The sequence below is a fragment of the Mus musculus genome, chromosome 8 (assembly GCF_000001635.26).
Source record: "Mus musculus strain C57BL/6J chromosome 8, GRCm38.p6 C57BL/6J".
Taxonomy (NCBI): domain Eukaryota; kingdom Metazoa; phylum Chordata; class Mammalia; order Rodentia; family Muridae; genus Mus; species Mus musculus.
Window position 1 is genome coordinate 92,344,048 of NC_000074.6, and position 17,795 is coordinate 92,361,842.

General features: G+C 47.1%; 1 protein-coding gene and 1 long non-coding RNA gene across 3 annotated transcripts in view; one reads left to right on the plus strand and one right to left on the minus strand.

Annotated features, from left to right (window-relative positions):
- Positions 1 to 12,073, minus strand: part of Crnde (colorectal neoplasia differentially expressed (non-protein coding)) — a 30,090-nt gene extending 18,017 nt beyond the window's left edge. Inside the window, exons 1-5 of one of the 2 annotated variants that reach the window (NR_033641.3) lie at positions 11,641 to 12,073; positions 6,644 to 6,707; positions 2,737 to 2,871; positions 2,303 to 2,416; positions 806 to 992 (exon numbers count right to left, since the gene is read on the minus strand). This is a non-coding gene — a long non-coding RNA (colorectal neoplasia differentially expressed (non-protein coding)). Of the gene's footprint in view, positions 1 to 805; positions 993 to 2,302; positions 2,417 to 2,736; positions 2,872 to 2,922; positions 3,058 to 6,643; positions 6,708 to 11,640 lie in introns of both variants that reach the window. The other variant, NR_110452.1, reaches the window with a different exon arrangement.
- Positions 12,074 to 13,748: 1,675 nt separating this feature from the next.
- Positions 13,749 to 17,409, plus strand: Irx5 (Iroquois homeobox 5). Its single transcript, NM_018826.2, has 3 exons — positions 13,749 to 14,382; positions 15,490 to 15,895; positions 16,047 to 17,409. Exons 1-3 carry the CDS (start codon positions 14,137 to 14,139, stop codon positions 16,847 to 16,849), a joined length of 1,455 nt encoding a protein of 484 aa, NP_061296.1. The 5' UTR covers positions 13,749 to 14,136; the 3' UTR covers positions 16,850 to 17,409.
- Positions 17,410 to 17,795: the final 386 nt, after the last annotated feature.

Genomic DNA, 17,795 nt, shown 5'->3' on the forward strand with positions numbered 1-17,795 from the left:
TACATTTTTCAGAAATCAATGACTGCACTAGCTTTAAAGGGTTTATGTGTACACCTTATCTTTCAGCTTGTCAGCTTTTAGAGCAAGGGGCATTTAAATATCTTATTCCTTTTACATAATGATGACCAGGACCACAGTGAAGTACAGATAAAGCCACTGAAAGATAGGGATGGACTAAGTCTGGTTCCTCATTCTAAAAGTTAACAGATTTTAATCTTGGCGATGAGAGGGATCACTCCATCCAGATAACTACACTCAATGTTTCTTAGAAAGAGAAAGATTGAGCAGGGCACTGGGGCACACGTGTTTAATCCCAGCACTCAGGAGGCGGAGGTAAGGGGACCTCTGGGTTTGAGGTCAGCCTGGTCTTTAGAGAGAGTTACAAGACAGCCACGACTACACAAAGAAACCCTGTCTCACAAAACAAAACAAAACAAAACAAAACAAAACAAAACAAAACAAAACAAACCTGAACAGTCTTGTCACATCATGGAGCATTTTGTAAAGAATTATATCTTACGTAAAGAAAACAGACTAACAATAGTTCCTTAAAATTCCTTTCCATGAGTCTCCCCAAAACATCACATATGGCTTTGCACGGCATTATCATGTCTCAGTAAGAAAACTATAACTCAGGATAATTCCCATAAGGGCTGGGTGGGAACTGGAGCGTTTCCTTCCATTAAGCATTACGTAAAGTAGCTGCATTTCTCGGGGACTGTGTGCCTAAGGCCTGCTCTCACTCGTCTAGTTCCCTCTTAGTGTAGAGTTGAATTAAAAGAGCAGGTCCTGCCGCCCCACTCACCTGACACCAGTGAGTAATTCTGAGCTGAGGTGGAATGGCCAAAGTGGATCAAGGCGTCCATATGTCCCAGTGCAGCTTTGATGTCCAGTCTCCCTTGAACCTAGAAAACTGCCCCAAATTTTCCTGAGTGACCTGTGGCCTTCGCAGCAGCTTCTCTACAGTGCACACCTGAGAAGAGACAGGTGATCTAAAAAACATTAAGAAGAATGAGCAACACTGAGGTTCTGAAACACTGGGTTCTTCTATTTAACTACAAATAATTTACAATAGCCTCTATGTTTTCAAATCATTAACCAATGCAGCTGATATAAAAACTCCACAAAAATTTAGATAAACCCCTTGAGAATTATAGCACAGTCCACAATTTCACTAGTGGCCATTTTGTCCTAGGAAATAAACTTATATTCACACAAAAACTGCAACATAACTATGTACAGCAGCTTTATCTGTCACAGTCAAAGCCCAGAAACAACTATGAAGTCTCACAATCATAAGGGGTTAAATTGTGGAGGTGATTAAAACACACACACACACACACACACACACACACACACACACACACACACACACACACACGTTACCTGCCATGCTTAGGCAACATTCATAGGTTTTGGGATGCAGACTAAAGATTGCTGCAGCTGTGGGGAGGGGGAGAAGGAGGCAGAGGCATGGACACAAAGGGCAAAATGAGGTATTCGTAGTGATGGAAATGTTCCTATCTTGATTTTTCAACATCAATATCTAGGCTGTGACATTAAATATATTGTAAAATAAATATTACTTCTGGGAAAAACTGTGGAAAGGGTTCAAGGACATTTCTATTATTCTGTACAACTTCCTTTGAATCTATAATTATTTTAAAATGTAAAGTTTAATTAAAGATAAAATTAAGAAGGGGGCCCAGGTGTGGTGGCACAGACTTTAATTCTAGCAGTTAAGAGGCAAAGGCAGGCAGATGTCTGGGTTTGAGGCCAGACTACTCTACATAGAAAGTTCCAGAACAGCCAGGACTATACAGAAAAGCAAAAGAAAACAAAAACAACAACTAGAACAACACACACATACACAGAGAGATAGAGTAGGGGGAAGGAGGGGAGAGGGGAGACGGAAGAAGAGAGGGAGAGAGAGGGAGAGAGAGAGAGAGAGAGAGAACCCCAAAGGGGAAACATTCTAGTTACTGGTTTTGCTTTGCTATACTGAGGTCTAAGCTTCAGCAACCACCCCAGGGTGTGGAGTCTGTATAACAACTATGGAGGTGGATGAAGTACAAACGAGGCCACTCAGACAAAATCCATAGCAATGTCTGCCACTGTGAGCCTCTCTGACTATCCCGGCTCCTTGCCTAGGAGTATCTCCAGACAGACACACCTTCCAGGTCCCTGCCACTATTGGAGGCACCCACTGTAGACCAATCCTTCCCTTTTCTACTGACGCTACAGAGGCTCCCACCTGGCAAGAAAGCAGGTCACGGCTACCCAAGGGAGAAGGGGTACCAACCTTCTTTACACAAATCTGATGTTCCCCACACAGTGAAGGCTCTGCCAGGAGAGGTCATTTGCTTCCAGAGCTGCACTGATAGGTTGGCTCAGGAAGAAATGTTCTATTGGGAGGCTGTAATAGAGAGAATCGAACAGTGTATGTGGATGCTAGTCATCGTTTTTCTCTATAAGTATAATAGAGGCAGGTAAGAATGTGATTTTAGGACTGATATCTGATTGCTACAAGAATCATGAAAGCAAAAGAATTTTTAGAGCTCTTTTTAATAATCAATGTTCATTCAATCCAATGAAGACATTTTATTTTAGAAAAAAAGAGTTAACACATAAAATTTATTTCATTGTTTCTATTCTTTGATTACAGTAGCAAATATTCAAGAATGCCTTGCAATATTAAGCATTTTCAACAAAGCTAGTGACACAGAAGCACCTCACCTTTGCAGTGACTGCAGACTAGCACTGGGAGAATACTGTAGTCCATAGACAGCTACCTCCAAACATGACACCAGCATTGCTGGAGCACCCGTGAGCTCTGTGTCCTTTGCATCTCGATGGGAACAGTAGCTGAGTCTAAAAATAGCAATTATTTGACACCATCATTGTCACTACTTGATACCTTACACTTTACTGGTTGCAGCTTCACTTGGCCATGTTGCTTCATGCATGGGAGACGACAGACGTGGAGTGAAGTGAAGAGATCCAGGTGAGGTGAAGGGATGGAAGGCGCTACTGATGCTTCACTTTGCCCCAGATCAACTAAACAACAACACAGATGACTTTGCTTAACACAGATTGGTCTGATGAAAGATACTTTATTTAAAAATCTATGGAAGGAAGACTATTTTGTTTTCCCTTAAAATATATAATTCTATGGTTATTAGACTTACTTAAAAAACTACCAATGCAATATAACTGGCTTAAGATTCTAGGCTACTGGTTTCGGTGGTACTTCCCTCCTATGTTTTTATTTTAAATTCCCTGTGGTGGGGAGGTGGCGGTGTGGAGATGAACCCTGAGGGGCAGGACATCATAGCTACAACCTTTCACAACACAGCCACTTCACTGCAGAACACAACAAAGACAAGTGGCAGAGGCCACCCATGCCACACCTTAGGCGACTCTTAGGAAACCACGAAACAATAGTTCCCTGCTCTCAAGCTCATCTTTTTCTTCATTTAGATATTAGTTGCATTTTCAATTCTTTTCTCCACATTTCCAGGGTCATGTCATCAGGGGGCGAGCACAGTCAGAGGACTTCCCTTAAATCAACTCGTTTTTAATTTCTAAAAGGATTTTACATATTGATTTTATGACTTAGCATAAATCGAGTTAGGTTCCCATGAAATATCATTGTGTTATCATTTTTGAATATGTATTTTCCTGGTAAACATCACAAGCCTGATTCACCACATTTTCTCCTTACCAGAGAGACATGGGGATATGAGCCAGACCAAAATCTTTATACACTTGAATGTATAAACACACAAGTATCTATTTCTTGTTCAAAAGATTTTATGCATTGAGATCTTAGTCCATAAAAAGTGGAGGATTACATGAAAGGATGGAACAAAATCCGATGAAATGCTGCAGTGATGTCTAAAACCCAGCACTCGGGATTAATCTTCACTTGCAGAGAAGGGGATCTGGTGTCAAGCAGAGGTGGCCTGCAGTAAAACACTGCACAGTAACTACGACAACCACCATGTGAAGTGTCTTAGTCTTAGAACCCAGTGTCATCTATAGATGGCTGTGCATATGCCTTCATTTTAATGTGGAAACTGTAAAAGTATTAGGCCAGTTCAAGATAACATCAAACAAACCCAGTAAGTCTATGACTAAAAAGAACACTCAAGACTTGAAGAGACCCTGAAAACCAAGGGCCCAGCATTGAAACTCCAGGCCTCATAGGCAACACCATCATTCCTGGTGGGGCGCTTATAAAAACTATATTTCCCTAGCTAGCTGCGAGGAATGAAAAGCTTCTTACAAGAAGCTAAAAAGAAAGTCTTTACCATGCCCCTTGAAAAAGCTCATTTTCACATTACTCAAGCTTCATTATGCTAAATCAATATTCGTTTAGTCACTGGGGTTATTGACATATTTTAAAATAAAAGTATACCCTTCAGCTACTGCACTCATTACAGGTAATTTGTCTTGTCAGAGAGCAGGGAATATTATCTTAGTCTTTCAGGGGCTGACAGCCCATGGAAATACCTCCCTATGGTTACAACTGTAAATAATTTTAAGGTAAAATATTGAAAAATCAATGACTGTTTCCTGCAATCTGTCACAAACAAATCAATCATAATCTGTACTGCCATCAAGTATGATTTGAAGGAGATGGGAGCAGATGTAATTCTTGGCTGGAGTCTCTCATTTCAAAATCACTTCACATAATGGTCTCATCATTTAAAGACTTAGCAGTCAGTGCGACTGCCACTGTAACATCCAGTTGGACAGAACCACGGGAGGAGGAGGAGAAAATGCCCTCAGTATTATGTTAACAAACATTTCATTTAAATGGTTGGTACATTAGTAACCTTCCACTGTGAACGGTTCTACCTGCCCCTTTCACAGCTTGAAATTAATCAAGGCTGCTTTTCTGTGTCCTGATGGGTAGGGAGTGAGCCTATGATTCCAAGTGTACTCTAAAACCCTTGTGCCCTTTAGTTAAAAAAAAAAATTATAGAGAATAAAATCTGGAATTAACAAGACACATGGGTTCCAGAATATTCTAAAATTCTATCCCTATAACAATGACAAAAAAATAGTGTCATGCAAGTCAAGATCATAATGTTATGATCTGAAAAAACAAACAAAAACAAAACCAAGCAGAAAGGTCTCAGATGTCCAAATGTTGAATTATACATTTTCCTACTATTAATAAACACAATTCAACTTTGTAATAATGTAATGTTCTAAATGCCCAGTAAGACCTCGTCAGCTGGAAAACACCCTGTATCTTGTATAGACACAAGCAGCACCGTCAAATGCTGTATTAAAAGCAGGAGTAATGACCCGACCATGCCAGGTGTGAGGTTGGTCATGGTCACAATACTGATTCCTTGTGCCAATGTAAACTGCCTTCCAGATAAGAGCTCTGCTATGGGCATTTTCTGACTACACTGTAATGGCTCCCCAGCTGCCGACACCCTGTGAATAGACATGGAGAAAAGAATTTAAAACTAATATTCCTCCTTCTGTTCCAGGACTCCCTCAAACGTCACTGGACTGACAGACGACCCACAGTCTTTCCTGAAGGTCTGTGATTATAAATGTGCTCTTGTACCTCTAACGGAAGAAATCAATTTGAGCTACCACATTCTTACCATTTTCCTAATTATATAATTAGATACCATGAAGCCCTTTTCTGTTTTATTAATGTCCCTTACTAGATATAGGTCAGGGGGTAAAAATTTGTAATGACAGGGAAAATGTTGCCTTTCTTAAAAAGAAAAACAAACAGATATAAATACTATTAAACGATTGAGGTCTATGTCAACATTCCCAGACAAAGTAATTGATCTTATAAATGCACTGATTTATAACCGAACCTTCTTGGTCAACACGGTAACACAGAGCCAGAAGACAGGGCCTCTCTTGAAGATGCAGTTGGAGCCCAATGTTGTTTTTCAGGAATCTTAGATTTCAATGCCAGCAGTAGGTTTCAAGACAAAAATGCACATGGGTAAATTATCAGAGATGCCATCCAGAATGTAGCAGAGCCTTTTATTCTGTGTGAGCCCCAGCAACAGCTGCAGAGAACGTAGTGGCTAACCTAGTATGTGGGAAGGGGATGGGCCTGGCCGGGGCCCACAGAGAGCCAAGAGAGCTCAGGCTGAAACCAGGACACGAAACCATGGCCAGCTTGCCCAGCCAGGCTGTTGCTGGGGTCTCTGTACCCCATGGCCTACCCTGTGCTGGGCTGGGCTGGGCTGCCGGTGGTCAGCCACCCTGGGTGGTCAACCCATCCCAGGTTGATGCAACAAAGGAAGAGGAGGTTAATGAGGACAGGTGGACAACAGGCTGGATGCATGTCAGGCCCAAACCGAAATGTCATCTGCTAGAGCTGTGTAGGATGCCATCGCAGATCTAATACGCAGAAAGAAGCTATTTTAAGGGCGCTGAGTAGGCCGAAATGCTATTTCTCAGTTCTCTAAACACAGCCTGTGGCCCTGGGAGAAGCAGGCTCAGAAAGTTAGCAGAAAAACAAAACCAAAAAACACCCAGGATGGTTCCCATAGCTCAAAATTAAAGAAACCCGGTCTACTGGACAGAGTTCTCATGTATGATAAGGTTCAGGATTGCAGAGAAAAGTGCTCTTGACAAGAGATAATATTACCTCACTGTCTTCTAAATCACCTCCTTCCACCGGGCAGTCAGGGGCTCCGTTAAGAACTGTGATTCTTAAAGAGAAAACGGCCACAGTTAGCTTCATCTCTCTCACCACTCCCTTCCTTCATGGAATTACAACTTAATTACTGATACCTCAATTGATTTTATTCCTGGATGATGCATTTCTTAAAAAGCATACTCCCTAGCTATTTCAACTAGAGAACATTTAGTACAACCTTCTCAATTCATCAGCCATAACCCACAACTACGGAAAGGATAGTTCTTGATATGTTCAGCAGTGTTCTCCCTCCCCACGCCCCACATCTACTTCATAAGAGAGCAAGAGTCAGAAGCATTTGAATACCTTTAATAAAACCTGAATCTTAACTGTAAACCCAGCACACAACAGAGGTGAAACCTGATAAACCTGAATGTTTAGATATTTTATATTTACAATATTTATAATATATGTGTGTATATATAAATATACATGCACATATATATCTATATTTATGTATATCCCAATAATTATCCTTAGGCGAAAAAAAAGAAAACCAAACCTCAATCCTCGTATGTTTAATTCAACAACTCTATCATGATTTAAAAGCAAAGCAGAACGCTGAGCGTAAGGTAAACAAAGAGGAGTCCGATTTCTGCCTGCCCAACATTTTCTTAACATTCGTGCTATGCTCCTAGCTTGCTGGGATGCTTCAGCCCAGAGTTCTGTAGGTTCCAATCAGTACCAGGAACACAAGTCTATTATTTACAAACAACTAAATAGCATTTCATACGACTGCCAAGACCACACTGACGCCTTAACCACAACTTGCAGGAAAGCATTTATTCTAGCAAAGGCTGGACTAGCTGCTCTGCCTTCAGTAAAATTAGCTTGGCTTCTTGGGGGGGGGGGAATCAGCTACCAACTTTATTGCTAATAAATGTTGCAATTCACTAGGTCCAGTTCTTTGCTTTCACCCTTAAGAGAAAGCACAAATATTTTGCAAAGTAATTCTTACTCAACTACCTATACTTAAAAGTCTTAATTTGAATAACAATGACAAGCTTTGCATATACCTGTATACTTTCTATCATTAAGAGCTTGATACTTATGGCTGGTGCTAAAGTTATTCTTAAAAGAACCAGATCATGAAAATAATTTCAAAATGTAATTTGTTTTAACTCTTATTATTTCCTTTAAACAGTAATTTGCTTTCTATTAAATATCACAACCTTGGTCTTGATTTTAATTGTAAAAATCTGTTTATAAATCTCAATATCCAATGATATCATTCGAATAAATTATTCAATGCAATCCCAAGACAAATGATAAATCATTCAGTCATCCCACAAATTGACAACTTTTAAATTTACTGAATTCCTATTAGTACACTAATAAAATTTAATAATCAAAGCCCTCAGGTGGCATTTCCCCACCACTCATGCCTCACGCCTCTTACTGATGTGCATACTTTGGTGAAGCCGCCTTGGTACTATCTGGAAACTACACACACACACACACACACACACACAGGTGCGCCCAGAACATTCAGATAAGCCTTGGGAAACTACACACACAGACACACACACACACACACACACACACACACACACAGAACATTCAGATAAGCCTTGGGAAGTGCAAGAACAAATCTCAACCCACATGGGAACAACCCCAGAGTTTGGAAGTAAACTTAGCTGAAATATCCAAATGTATTACAGAAATATTGCAGTTATCGCCTGTACAGGAAACAGAAATGGTTCTGTATATGAGAACCTAGGACACTAGCAATACTTTGGGGATATTAGGTATGAATGTCTAATGCAATTTTCTCCAAGGTATCACTCCATATTATGGGAAATAAACAAATAAGAGCTGTGTCAAAGCGTGGCATATCATTAGCCTGAGAAGAGGCTAGAAAAATGGATTACACAAATGACAGCTGCAGGAGAACATTGTATTCTTCTTTCCTGTACAAACGTTAAGTGCATCCTCACTAATAAAGACTTACATTTAAACTATATTACAATATACTGGTTTTCAATTTGGAATCATCTAAGTTGATTTGCAAGCTAAACTGCTGCAGAGATATACTAGAGCTATGAAACACAGCCAATTTATCCAGAAATAAGTCATCAGTGCTGTACTTCAGAGGAGAGCTGGGGAAGCAAGCTACTCATTATTGAACAAGGAAAAAAAATCACCAGTAGCTTTTACATGTTCATAGAGATGTGTCAGCTGCTGTTCTGTTCAGAAAAACTATCCTCTACCAAAACGATGCTAGAAACAGAAGCCAATGCAGTGTAGAAACTGACGAGAAATAGATGAAGAGAGCCATACTACCTCTCAAAGCAGGTGAAGCTATTTCAGAATGAAAACACTGTTCCAGTTTCGACACTGTGCTCATAATCTATTTTAAACAACACAGTCAACTCACAAAGGATTACAGCATTTCATTCATTCCCAGCTCATCAGCTTAAAGGACACTGTCTGTCATTCTTCGTAACATTTACAAAACACACAAACATGCATAGTTGTGTTATTAATTAAAGTGGAGAATTCATTTGTATTAATATTCTAACTCTTTTAACACAATATATCTAATTTAAAAATAGCATATGCATAATAGCATACAAGATGAGGACTATAGCTGCCAGAGAAAACATTTTGGTGGGGGGAGGCCGGGGGGGGCGGTAAATAAAGCAATTATCTCAAAATGAACGCTCTTGTTTCAGTTTCAGCAAGCAAGTCTAAGTAGTCTTCCTTTGATTTTAGCTCCCCGTGTAATTCTAACCAGCTAATTATCCTTGAAGTCAAGATTCAGCCGTGACTCTCCACCTGGCCTCTCCCATCAGATGCCCAGGGTCCCTCCACTTTCATTTCCTCTCTCTACCCTGAGGTTTATAGTAAAGGAGAGCACGGACACATCTTACACAAATGCTGATTGACAGCCAGCTTCCAGGAAATGTTGAGCTACAAAGAGGAGGGAAGATTTTAATGTAGCACTTATGTTAACCGGCCTGAGGTGCACGGCAAGCCGAGGGTGAGCCACCAGCATCCCCCCTTTGTTGTTCTCACCCCCATTCCTAGTGGAGGATGGTGATATTATTTTAGTGAGTAACCAGGTTATCGTCTGGGTACTAACCTAGTACCGTATCATCACTTGCTCACCAGTTAAAATATATAACACAGTATTCTGGGAGGAGTGAAAGTTTCCCTCATTTCTACAAACGAAAAGGAGGCATCCCATAAACACTGCAGCTATGCACTTGATAATATGAAAAGAGAATGATTTTACATCACCAAGGCTCTTGGGAAGGCTCTTTCCTTCCTCAGACCTTAAAAGGGATACATTTCTCTACTGTTTACATTTTCAGTATTTCCCTGTTTCATGCACACTAAACGCGTCTTCCTCAACAGATTGATTCCAACCATTAATGATTGTCTGCCTAACAATACAGCCCTCTATTTTACGCTTTGCTTTAGAAATTGAGAGCCATAATTCCACAAAGACAGAGCACAAAGAAAGCCAACACAAAGTATTGCCAAAAAGCCACAAGTAGTATCAGAGCATGCCAGAACACTTAACATTAAACTATCATTCCTCTCTAAAACTTCTGTTGCCAAAGAATCTGTCTCACAAAATCTGGAAGCTCAAAGACAGCTTTCAAGAGCAATTAAAGTCTCCAAAAGCAAAACTGTACAAAATTATGTCCTCTCCTTGTGTCTCCATTTATAGACAACATTTTCTCTGGATCTTAATTAAGATAACGATGCACACCTGTGTCAACATTCTCCAGCAAGACAGCCTTATCAATCATAATCCTTTAAGAACACTCGAAAACAGCCAAGCGATAGGACAGAAGCAATCTGTTGCCTTTCCTGATGCTGCTGCTGTGTCTCAGCCACAGAAATGACGAGATCTTTAAAATCCTGCGGGTCTACTTTTGTAAGTCTTTAAAGTTTTCACTGTAAACAACTATTACACTAAGCAAACAGGCGTCACCTCCTTTGCACTTGATAGAAACAATGACAGCCCTACTTGTCCAGAACTTGAAGAGCAAGCGCCATGCCAGATCTTGGCAGCACAATCGTAGGTCTTATTTTAAAGCTCGATGTTTTAAGAGCTAGGCATAACTAGATCCGTGCAGACACGACAAACCAATAAACCCTTGGCAAGTTTTTAAATGAAGCTTAACAAGCCAACATTAAAAACAGAGTAACCTAGCCCTAGTACATGTTTAGAAATATACAAATGCAGCAGTAAGGGGGAATAAACGAGTCTTGGTGATCTGGCATGAGGGTCCTACCTCTGCTGGTGTATAAAAAGCTTCAGCGACAAGAGACCCGGAACTACAGCTAACAAGTGAACAGTTTCCCAAATGGAAAAGCTGACGGAACAGAAAGGAAAAAAAAAAAAAGGTGTTTGTGTGGGGAGGAGTGTTGATTCTCCCCTAGTATCAAGATAAAAAGTTAAAACCTTGTGTTTGCCAGCAAGAATGTGTTTACCAAGCGAGAATATAAAAGCTTTCTTGTAAACATGGAGAAAAGGACGCCAGATGCTATCTGAGTTCCGTCTGCCTGCTAATGATCAGCTTTCGCCTTCCCTCTCTTATTAACGCGGTTCTGTATCAGACGCAGGCGGCTGAGGCCAGCAGAGCAGCAGAGCCATCAGTGTGCAAATAAAGCAGAAAATAGAGACATCCTTAAGAAATGAGCCTTAAATTTGATGTAGAGCGGAGGTGACAACCAGAGAAACAAAATCGCAAATTCTAAATGTTTCAATATCTTGCAGGACACTTTCTAGTCCTTCACACACACCAAAAAAAATAAAAAAAATAAAAAAAATAAAAAAAAAGAGAGAGAGAGAGAGAGAGAGAGCAGAAAAAATATAGAGTGGGGAGCAAGATGGGGAGGGGGAGACAGAAACAGTCAAGTCGCCCAAGTGGCAGGATTATGTAATGAGGATGTCTGCGTGACAGACTTGGGCTCTCGGTGGCACAAACCTCCTTGGCTCGCTTTCAGAAGTCTTCGTCCTGGACCAGAGCCGAGACACTGATGCCGGGGACACGCGTGGGCCAGGGAGACACGCCCACGCGCGCCTGCCCGCACTCAGACCGCGGGGCCCTGCTGCGTCCACCGCCATCGGCTTGGTGCGCGGCTCTGCGCGGGCCGCGGACGCTCCCTCGTGGCAGGCCGCGCCGACCGTTAGCCGGGCTGAGCGGGCGGAGCCGGGGGGCGGTGCGGACGCGGGAGGCGGGGACCCGCGCGTCGGGGCGGGGACGCTCCCTGAAGAGCTCCGGCCTACCCCGAACCCGGAATGGTCAGCCCGAGAGGCAGCCTCAGGCCGCCGCACGCTCTCCAGGGCTCCGGTTTCGCGTGCCGATCAGTCTAGCTCGCAGCCGCCCGCTTCAGCAGCCGACCGCTTCTGGTCTCCATGACAATACGCAGCCAAAGACCCTCCCAGCCACGCCCCCTGGCGCTGGAACTCCGAGGGAAGCGGATTACGTCATCCAGAGGAGGGGCTAATGGAGACCAACGCCCAATCAGAGGCGAAGCTGTGTAGGGGAAGGGCGGGGTAGGCCTAGAGGTTCTTGGAGAATGTAGTCCGCGGGGTCCAACCTCTCGGGGGCGGAACCTGTATCCTGAGTGCTAAGTGAGGGGGCAGTCTGCGCGCGTGCGTGAATGCGCGCCGCGGTGCGGGTCCCTGTGCGATCCGCGTGGGGTTAGTGTTTGCCACGGCCCCAACCGAGCAAACTGCTTGCTGGCTAGTGAGAATCATTACAGGAAACTTTGTGTATTGTTACGCTCCAGCCTGCGCGTGGCTGGGTTGTGAAAGGCCACAAAATGCTTGATGTGTGGTGTGTGCACTCTGCCGCCGGCGGTCCTGGTTTACCAGCGCCCCTGTCTGTCCCAAAGCTTCAGTGCGTTTGTAATTTGCGGCGGCGGGAGGTGGAGACCAGGGACTAGGGTCTGTTTTGCCTTCTCACTGTGTGGCCGTGGGGGGTTTGGGGAGGGGGTGTTCCGAGAACTCTGCCTGGGACTCTGTGGTGTGTGTTTGCCGGGCCAGCGCCTCGCTGAACAAACAGCGGTTGGGTTGGACACTGTTCACTGCCCAGTGTTTGCAGTGGAACTGGGGCGGGGGCGAGCGAGGGTGGAAGGCGACTTAGTGGAACAAAAGGGGCGAGACCCCACACCCTCCGGCTCCACAGACCTGACGGGGCAAGCTGCTCGTGGCTAGACATGAGAAGCAGGCATCGCTACTTGGGATGGCAAGGGGCCGGGGGCGTCTGGGGGACCGACTCGGGTAGAACAGCTTCTCCGTCGGGCACTTCTTGCCCACTGCCTTCCTCGTTCCAGAGAAAAGTCACACCCCCAGCCAGAGACCCCAGAGTCTCCTCTCTAGCCTCTTCTCGTCGTCTGCCAGGGATGGGTGGAAGGAAGGGCTAGCGGGGCCCCTTCTACTTAGGCCTGGCTCTTGCCCACCTGCTGCAGTTGCTGGCGCAGAAAGGCGGTCATCTCGGCCTCGCTGTGCCCTGAGCGCCGGCATCCATCGACTCTCCCTGGGATCTGAATTCCAGGTCTCCAGCTCAACCTAGAGACCTCCGGCAGGAGGGAGAAGCCACTGTGGAGCGTGGAGGGAGAAAAACCACCTCCCAGCCCAGCTCTCGGGAGAACAAGACGTCCGCCAACTTCGCTATTCGCACTGGCGAGGAGGGCGCAGAGCGTTCTCCCGAGCGCAGCCCGCTGCATCTTTCCCTTTGTGTTCCCGAACGGCCCGAGCCAAGACTAAGGCCAGTTGTACGTCGAGATTGCCGCTCCGCCCAGAGTTAGCAAAAGGAGAGCAAAGTTGGAAGCGATCGGCGCGCTTGGGATGTGATTGTCATCCTGGGGCCGGCGCTCGAGAGTCTGAGAAAGAGAGAAGGAGAGGAAGAGTCGGGAGGGAGGAGGGGGAGGCCGGGCAGAGGAGGAGAGGGGGGTGGCGGAGGAGAGGCGGGCGCTAGGGAGGGGCGAGGGGAGCGCCAGTGAGCGGGAGAGGAGCCGGGGAGGAACAGGGAGAGGGCGAGACGCGCCTGGCGGCCGGGTTGGCTGCCGCCGGCCAGAGGCTCCTGCCAGTCCCCCCACCGACTACACCCCGGGAAGGAGGAGCTTCGCGCGCACACAAGGCGTCAGAATCCTCAATTTCCAACTTAGCATCTTGGCAGGACCTTTGCAAAGCCAAAAGCAGAGCCCCCCGGTGCAAAGAGCGAGGGAGGGGGGTGGGGGGAGAGAAAGCCTAGCCCGGGCAAGCGGGGCGCGCAGAGGAGCGGGCGCGGCGGTCGCAGCCAGAGGCGCGCGGGAAGCCAACCAGGAGGCGCCGCGGGCCGGAGCCCGGGAGCCGGGGCTCGAAGAGCTGCGGCCCGGGGCAGCCAGAAGCCAGGTGCCCTCTCGCTCGCCCTCGCAGGGCGCCGCCCGGCTCGTTGGCCGCCGCGGCGCGGCGCGCCCCATGCCCGTGTGTGGCCATGTCCTACCCGCAGGGCTACTTGTACCAGCCGTCCGCCTCGCTGGCGCTCTACTCGTGCCCCGCATACAGCACCAGCGTCATTTCGGGGCCCCGCACGGATGAGCTCGGCCGCTCTTCTTCGGGCTCCGCGTTCTCGCCCTACGCTGGCTCCACTGCCTTCACGGCTCCCTCGCCCGGCTACAACTCGCACCTCCAGTACGGCGCCGACCCCGCGGCTGCGGCCGCCGCTGCCTTCTCTTACGTGGTGAGTGTGAGCTGGGTCCGAGGCGGGCGGGCGGGCGGGCGAGCGAGCGGGCAGCCGGGGCCAGGCCTGCAGAGCCCGGTTGCGGTGGACACGGGCCTAGGCGCCACCTCACCCGCCAAGCTTCGCGGCCCTTGCAAACTTGAGCAATTGTCTAATTCAGCTTCACTCGAGCCGCGGGCTCCGGAGTGGCTCTGGCGAAAGCCGCGTCTTGCTGGGATCGCCGAGCTGAAGGGAAGGCTTTGGGGCGCGGGGAGGGGGGGGGATTGATTGGTCTTTACTATAAAGAACGGCATTTGGCTCAAAGCTCTGGGACAACCCGCAAATTTCTTCTTCTTCTTCCTCCTCTTTCTTTTGGTTTTGCCATGTTGGAAAAAGTAGTTCAAAAGAAGCCGACCGGAATTCCAAACAGTAGTAGTGTGCTAAATCTATGTAAATGTGTTTGGCCTCGCCTTTAATTAATCCCCAAAATGTTGCAAATCCGTAATCCTATCTTCGCAATCCGATTTGGAAGTATTAAATTTCTGAAACGGCCAGCGAGATGCGGTGTATCCGGGTTTTTACGGCGGGGTGTGATTTCTGGAAAAGCGCAACGGCTTCGGTTAGGGATAGCATTTTTAGACCGTCGGTGTGCAAGCTAAGGCTCAGCTTGTCTATCGCATTTCTTTGAAGATTAAAGAAAGAGCCTTTCCTTCCCTTGTTGTACCCCTTGCGCCCAACATGCGGCCGCTCTGGAGCAGAGCTCTGAGTTGTTGCTGAGGCTGCTCAGGCCTCTAAGAGAACCGTGGGCCCTTCCGCAGAGGCCAGATCTGAGACCTGGGCACCGAGGTCCCCCAGCAGATGGTGGCCTCCAAGGTGGTGTGCTAAACCCTGAACAGCCTCAGGGGTCCCGAAGGGCCAGAATCAGAATTGGGGGGCCCTGCTGCCTTCTGAGGAGGGGGAAGGTGGTCACTCTTGCGTTTAAACCAGCCAGCTCTGCCTCAGGGGAAGCTGGAGTGCGGGCCCGCGCTGGCACTCAAAACCAAGGACAGAGGGAAAGTGGGTTTCAGTCTTTTGGGTGGCTATGTAGCCCACACCCTCACTCACTTAACCTCTGCCTGTCCCTCACAGGGCTCTCCCTACGACCACACTCCCGGTATGGCAGGTTCCTTGGGATATCACCCTTATGCAGCACCTCTGGGCTCCTATCCTTATGGGGACCCCGCGTACCGGAAGAATGCCACTCGGGACGCTACAGCCACTCTCAAGGCCTGGCTCAACGAGCACCGCAAGAACCCGTACCCCACCAAGGGAGAGAAGATCATGCTGGCCATTATCACCAAGATGACCCTCACCCAGGTGTCCACCTGGTTTGCCAACGCGCGCCGGCGCCTCAAGAAAGAGAACAAGATGACGTGGACGCCACGGAACCGCAGCGAGGACGAGGAGGAGGAGGAGAACATCGATCTGGAGAAGAACGACGAGGACGAGCCACAGAAGCCCGAGGACAAGGGCGACCTCGAGGGCCCCGAATCAGGTTGGTGGATGCGGGAAAGGGTATGTTGAGCGGGACTCGAAAGGCAAAGGGGGCCTGGAGGGGGCGCGCACGGGTCCCTGCCTCTGCTGGCAGGAACCCGGGCCTGGCCGCGTGGCCTCCACGCCTCTGACAGCCTGGGTTTCGCCCACAGGAGGAGCAGAGCAGAAGGCGACTGCGGGCTGCGAACGGCTGCAGGGGCCGCTCAGCCCCGCCGGCAAGGAGACCGAAGGCAGCCTCAGCGACTCGGATTTTAAGGAGTCGTCCTCCGAAGGCCGCCACGATGAGCTGCCCAGGCCCCCGCGCGCGGGCGAGTCCTCCCCGGCTGGGCCCGCAACCGCTCGTCTGGCGGAAGACGCGGGTCCTCACTACCCCGCGAGTGTGCCGGCTCCCGGCCCGCACCCATCAGCCGGAGAGCTGCCCCCCGGCTCGGGCGGATCCTCGGTCATCCACTCGCCACCGCCACCTCCGCCACCGCCTCCGGCCGTGCTAGCCAAGCCCAAACTGTGGTCTCTGGCCGAGATCGCCACATCCTCGGACAAGGTCAAGGACGGGGGCGGAGGGAGCGAGGGCTCTCCATGCCCACCGTGCCCAGGGCCCATGGGCGGGCAAACGCTTGGAGGCAGCCGCGCGTCTCCTGCCCCAGCGCCCGCACGCTCACCCTCCGCGCAGTGTCCCTTTCCGGGCGGGACGGTGCTGTCCCGGCCTCTTTATTACACGGCGCCCTTCTATCCGGGCTACACGAACTATGGCTCCTTCGGACATCTTCACGGCCACCCAGGGCCAGGGCCAAGCCCTACAGCGGGTCCTGGCTCTCATTTCAATGGATTAAACCAGACGGTGTTGAATCGTGCGGACGTTTTGGCTAAAGACCCGAAAATGTTGCGGAGCCAGTCTCAGCTAGACCTGTGCAAAGACTCCCCCTATGAGTTGAAGAAAGGTATGTCCGACATTTAACTCTGGTGCGGTATCCCCGGACTTTCCTAATTTATTAAAACCATGGCCTTGGCAGTTATTTTTCCATCACCAAGAGAGAGAAAGAAAAAAGAAATAAACTACCCCTCTTATTCAGAAGTTTATAGTTTATGGAGATGGATGGCATAAAAATGTATACATCTCCACACTCGAAAAAATTGTTTTAGCCAACTGAAAAGAAAAAAAAACTTAAAAGGATTTGTATTAAATCTTATTCTGTATATTTAATGTAGCATTTTTGTATTTAAATTGATAATTCAGTATCTTTGAAGTAAATTATGAAATCAAGACACCTGTACAGGCATTTAATGTTTTTGTAATATAAATATATACATTTGTGTTCCCCCAAAACTGTTTCATAGTTTAAAAATACAAGTTTAATTTAATTTTTTACACCTATTGATTTTTTTCCTGGGTATGAGCTAAAATATTATTACAGAAAGGAAGCAGGTTATACGCTTAGATTTAAAAAAAAAAGTAAGAGAAACTGCAGTGGTCTTTGTAAAATGCAAAATATTTAATTAAAGGAGATTTTAACATAACTAGAGCCACTCATTACTTCTCAGAAGCCTCAATAAATTGTCAATTGCCTTGGTCAAAAGGTGCAACTGTAACTTTTTTCAAAGTGGAGTGAAAGATGCAGCCACAGACAGTTTGTGGGGCGGGGAAGGGGGACGGTAATTAAGCCACAAACCCTGGGGGAGCAAACGGCCCAGTCTGGGACTCAGGATTTGGATCATCCTTGTCCTGTGCTAGAGGGGGAGATTGGACCCTGGAGGAGGGAGAAGAGACCCAAGTGTGTTCCAGAAGGGAGAAAAAGATGACAAACCAAGGCAGAGTCGCGCACCACCCGAGAGCCATCGCTTAACCTAATTACTTCCAATCAGTGTCGTGTTTTATGCAAAGCAATCAGCTGGTGAACTTTGCT

What these genes read in the sequence shown, in the direction of transcription:
- Irx5 (NM_018826.2), top strand. Translation starts at nt 14,137, where the DNA reads ATGTCCTACCCGCAGGGCTACTTGTACCAGCCGTCCGCCTCGCTGGCG. An exon ending in CCGCTGCCTTCTCTTACGTG is followed by an intron (nt 14,383 to 15,489) that starts GTGAGTGTGAGC and finishes TGTCCCTCACAG; the next exon opens with GGCTCTCCCTACGACCACAC. An exon ending in CCTCGAGGGCCCCGAATCAG is followed by an intron (nt 15,896 to 16,046) that starts GTTGGTGGATGC and finishes TTTCGCCCACAG; the next exon opens with GAGGAGCAGAGCAGAAGGCG.